Raw genomic sequence first — 5,430 nt, forward strand, 5'->3', positions numbered from 1 at the left:
AAAAATTAACTTTCATACTTTAAATAAGTTTCTAATTATATGATTCAAACGTAAATTATTTATCATTATTTGCTATTTGAAATAACAAATTCATAACTATGAAAAACAATTTAACTTGTAAAAATTAGTTTTCAAACTTATTTTTTAATGTTATTACATTGCATTTCTTAAATAAACCCTAGTGTAAGTGTTTAGACTAAGACTAATAATTATATATGTTGTAGTTTTATTATGAAAATTTTGTCAATTGAGCTCAACAAAAAAAAAGAAAATAAGCATATATTAAATTGTATGGCAAAACACAGTTTTTAAAATATGTTTCATTTATTCTTTAGCAAGAAAAAAGGCTATCTAAATAATATATGCTAAAGCGTATATGAAATATTATGTAAAAATGTGTTTTGTTATAAAGTCTTAATTATTAACTGTATATAAATTTGATTAAATCTAATTCATAAAAACTTTATTGATAAAATACACATATAGTTTACATTTTCAATTAGAACTTTAATTAAAATACGGAGAAAAAAAATTACTTGAACAAACTACAAAATAGTTCTTGATCTGAATTAATTTTGGAACGTTTAAAACATTTATTGACTACTCTATTTTAGCAAAAGTAAGAAAAAAAGAAAATTAAAATTATTACAAATCTAACTTGAAATTAAATATATTTTATGAAAGTAAAACATTAAAATTGTTTCAAAAAAATTTAATATTTATTATTAGTATTTAATTTTACACAGCTCTTGAATTAAAAATTGCATATTTATAAATTAAAAAACGAAAAATCATCTTAATCTTGTCGTGTTGTATATTTGATGTGGCGTTAAATCGTTATCCAGGCTCCACAGACAGTTGTAATGGCACGCTTCAACCAGGCTTCTCTCCCAGCAGTGTTTGTACAACAACCAGGTTATGAATGCGTCGCTCGCCGGATTCGTGTGCAAGTCGCTCATCACATCCAGATCTCTTGCTTTGCAGAGGTTCTCAAGACTTTCGTTTGCCTGGAAAAGTTTTTTTTTTTTTTTTTTGAGATTTTTTTTTGGTTATTTTAATTGTATTGGTAGTTCAAGCTTTCTTAGTAATTATAAAGTTTAGAAAAGCAGGTATGGATACCGATGCCTGTCTTATTTTCATTTTTCTTAACTCAAAACAACATTGATCAAAGCGCAATGTGTGTATTGTGAATCTTTTTTTATATGTATACAACTTCACTGATGAAAATACTTAACTTGGCTAAAAACTTTGTATACGATCATTTAGTTTGATGCTTTTTAAAAGCTGCTAAATATAACAACTTTGTTAAACTTCCTAATATTTTCACCTTTTAGGAATTCGATTGGACGTAAACTAGTGTTTGAAAAACTAGTTAATTTCACAATGCCTGATAAATAAATAAAAAATCTTTATACTAATAATATAATTTTTTTAGAACAAAAATTTCTTTTGAAATAACTTGCATCATAAAAATTGAACAAGTTTATGAGTTGGTTAAAATCTTAAAGATTAAGATACTTAAAATTAAAAAAAAGTTGTTTAAAAACTTTAAAAAACATTTTAATACCTTTTTAATTTGAACTTTTTATAACTTTGTAAACATTGAGTCTGTAAAGGTATTTTTAACTACTTTAACTTTTCTACTGTTTGATTTAAAAGTAACAGTACAGTTAACAAAAAAAATATTTTAAAGTCTTTTTAATAACATAACTTTAAACTATAAAGCGCTATTTTAAATCTTTAAAAACTAATTGTTTATAAGACAAACAAATTTTATGAACTTTAACAGGGCCAATTTTTTTTTATATTAAAGTTTAGAAGAATTTCTTAAAACTAAATAAGATATATATGTTTTTATATCTAAGAGAAAGTTATTTTATATAAATTGTGCTTAGTTAAGTCATTGTATATTGTTAAAGTTAATGAAAACAAAAACTTAATTATTCAACTATTAATTGTATCCGTACTACAGGTAACTAAAATTTTTGAATATATAAAAAATCGGTCTGTAGAACAAACTAGTGCATATAAATATACAGATACTATAATTGATTAAACGAAAATTATTTAAAAAGTAAGTAAGATAGTCACATTCTTACTTCCGATTGAAAATGAGGATGGTTTTTGACCAAGTATTTCAAATCTATGTAGTTTGGAATCCAGTATCTTAAAGTATTTTTGAAACCTTGTAAGTCAATAGGTAGTTGTTGTTGTCCAGTAACTAGTTTTATCAGATGGGCGAAATCAAATAACCTGTTTATATTTTAATTATTAAAAAAACGTTCCTTATAACAAAATTTCATTAAAAATTGAAAATACGATATTATTAAGTATAAAGTAAAAAATGAATAAGAAATTATGACTGTGGTAGTTAAGCACATTATAACTTTTAAAATTAGAGGTGATTTATATTTTTAGAAATTAAAAAGTATAAAACGTTATAAAAAGTAAAAGTTTAAAGCATAACTTTACAAACAAAAGTATCATCAGAAAGTACAGTTAACTATAAATTAAAATAATTTATTGAAAATAAATAATACCGAGTATCTATAAAATGTCCTTTGTTTTATTTCTAAGCTGATATTTTGAGTTAATTTTTCATTTTAATTATTGTCTAAAAAACGAAATCAGATTTAATTAGATTAAAATTTGTTTTAAACAAACCCCTGGAATGTTATCCAGGAAAATTTGGGATTTGCCATCAAACCAACGTCTAAAAATTCTGAAACGAATCGATGTCTAGGAATACCATGTTTGCTATAAATAGAAAAATCAATTCCTTTTTCTTCAAGAAATCTAACTGATCTATCATTCTTTACTTCAGTGCTGCAAAAAATAGTTAACTTATATATATATATATAAATACACTATCTTCAAATGTAAATTTAAAGTTTTAGAACTATATACTTTGTACTTTATATACATAGTCTATAAATAGAACATTTCATCTGACAAGTTAAACTACCACATACATTTCTTTCTAATCTCAAGTTATATTTTTGAACGGTAAATTTCAAAATGTAAGAAACCAATCATAAGTAAATAACATATTACAAAACACAAGCCTTTAACTTAAGTATACTTGGGGCAAACTTAAAAAAAAACTGAACCTTTTTTCCCACAGAACGTTGAATCTGATCTTGACGGGGGTCAAATCCCCAGTGGGATCGACGATGCAGAGCCCGACGCTGATCACATTGGAGACGTCTACGTTTCGCTTCAGGTGCTCACGGTACACCTGATCGCCCCGGTTGCTCACCTTCCATTTTCTATTTGGACCGAACGGGTGTCCTGGGTACTCGGTGTCCTTATAAAAAATGATGTTTAAAGTATAAGGTATAAAAGTACATAAAAAATAAATTTGAAATAAATAATTTGTCTAAATAGTTTTTGTTCACATTAAAGTTAAACTAGACTAGTTAATAGGTTTTAATGTAAAAAAAATTATCAGGCTTTAACCAATTTCTATGTATTAATAATATTCAAATAACTTAACTAAACACTATTTTTAAGTAATATAAGTACAACATACCAGTGCGATTATTTTATAGAATCCGTTGTGCATGTGCTTTCGTAAAAACCACATGATGTCGCTGAAGTTGTAATCCCAAACGTCAAAAGACATAGTTGTGTATGCTTTTTCAGCCATACTTTATTTTTATTATTTAAATCTGATTTTTTATTTATTTGATTTAAGAATATAAACACAAGTTTTTAGGCAATATATTTAAGCTTAAATTTTAGTATAAGTTACTTAGATTTTTATCATATATTAGCGGTCCTTAATGAGATATGAAAAGCATTAAAGAATATTTTTTTGTGAAACTTAGTATTGATAATGAAATTAAATAAGTTGTTTAATTTTACTATAAAGTTTATGTAGTAACATTTTTCAAGGCATTGCAGCAATCGTTGTAGTGATTTTAAATGTTGTAACTAAATCTAGTACACACACTTTTTAAATTTTAGAACATTTGTAAATATAAGTGCAGTTATTTACGATTTTACGATGTTAAATTTATTCTTGATAGTTCAACATTAATTACTAAAGGTATCCTTATAAATTTAAACTCTATTAGTCTATTATCTAGAAGAGCATATTTTACAAATTGCAAAGTGTTGACAGTTCAATGATTGTATACATTTTAGTTACAACTTTAATGCTATTTAAAAACTGTTTTAAATTTTTTTTTGTCTCAAGTTATGGAAAATTAGCTATAAAGTAATAAAAGTTATTAAAGTTATGTAACTGTATACTAATAAAAAATACTAAGTAATTAGCAACCAGTTTTCTTTTACTTACTAATTTATGTTTAGTACATAGATAAAAGTTATAGCTTAAAGTGATTTGTATATTTAACTTTTTTTTATTATTCAAAGCTAAAATTTTAATATGTTTTAAATCAAAAACAAATTGTATAAGTCGTTCACATTTTTAATAGTTACTTTATTTTTATCCGTTTTTTGATCATCTAACATGGTTTTATAAATAAAACACCGTTTCATTTGTATTAAACATTTATTAAGATAAAATAAACATCTTTTTTTTAAAACGCTACCAAATAAAGACTGAATATTATTGTATTAAGTTTTGAAATATTACAAAAAGTTTGAATGTTCCACTCCTATATGTTAACTCAACTCAATATCTAAAAAGAAATTTGATGCTAGTTAAAAGAATTCTGATAACTTTGAAAAACGTTTTCCATCTTAGAGAACTAAACTAGAAATATCATTGCTATCTATCTAAGTGATTAAACTAACACATAAAAGCTTTGTTTTAGTAGGATTAAATCTCATTAACGGTTATCTGTTGTCGACAAAAAAAAAACTTTTAAACAAAAACACAAACAAAACGACCTATTTTACTTTAAAAAACCTGAACTACTTAAGTAAGTTTCAATTACTGAAGTAAATTTTGTTTTAAAAACTTAGCTAAAATTTCAAAACAAAAATAAGTAAAAACTTACGATGAAGTACTTAACGAAAATTAAATACTTTCTGGCATTTTTTTCAGAAAAGATTTGTTAACAAAATTTTTGTGATTTGGGTTTACTCCGCTTTTGACTATAAGGTTTTAAGTTAAAATATTTCTACGCCAGATTTTACAGCTTTTAGATTATAAAAGACTTGATTAACACTTAATAATTATCATAATCGCATAAAGATTTAAGTTTTTATTAAGTAAATTATGAAAATCGTCTTTTAATCTTTGTCATTATATATCGTTAAAGTTTTAGCTTTACTTGTAAAAATTGGTTTTATTCATAATTTTAAGCTAATAAGCTACTTATTGATTACTTTCTTTTTTCGTAAACCATAGTGTCGTTTTTACTAAAAATATTTTTATTTCTAAAAATTTAATGTTTTAATATTTGTTGTTGATGGTCATGCGGTGCAGTCTAGTTTTTTTTTACTGAATGTCTCAGC

At 24.3% G+C, this 5,430-nt stretch overlaps 1 protein-coding gene across 1 annotated transcript; it reads right to left on the reverse strand.

The window, feature by feature from the left end:
- Window positions 1-791: 791 nt before the first annotated feature.
- Window positions 792-3,649, reverse strand: LOC145840296 (uncharacterized). Its single transcript, XM_082947503.1, has 5 exons — window positions 3,533-3,649; window positions 3,111-3,307; window positions 2,665-2,826; window positions 2,100-2,253; window positions 792-1,007 (listed from the first exon to the last, which is right to left on the reverse strand). Exons 1-5 carry the CDS (start codon window positions 3,647-3,649, stop codon window positions 792-794), a joined length of 846 nt encoding a protein of 281 aa, XP_082803629.1.
- Window positions 3,650-5,430: the final 1,781 nt, after the last annotated feature.

Source organism: Thalia democratica, chromosome 1 (genome assembly GCF_965202585.1).
Source record: "Thalia democratica chromosome 1, ktThaDemo2.hap1.1, whole genome shotgun sequence".
Lineage (NCBI taxonomy): Eukaryota > Metazoa > Chordata > Thaliacea > Salpida > Salpidae > Thalia > Thalia democratica.

Excerpts from the sequence above, each read along its gene's own strand:
- LOC145840296 (XM_082947503.1), bottom strand. The coding sequence starts at position 3,649 with ATGGCTGAAAAAGCATACACAACTATGTCTTTTGACGTTTGGGATTAC. Across the intron at positions 2,827-3,110 it reads AACGTTCTGTGGGAAAAAAG|CACTGAAGTAAAGAATGATA; the intron begins GTTCAGTTTTTT and ends TATTTTTTGCAG. Across the intron at positions 1,008-2,099 it reads ATCCTCATTTTCAATCGGAA|GCAAACGAAAGTCTTGAGAA; the intron begins GTAAGAATGTGA and ends AAACTTTTCCAG.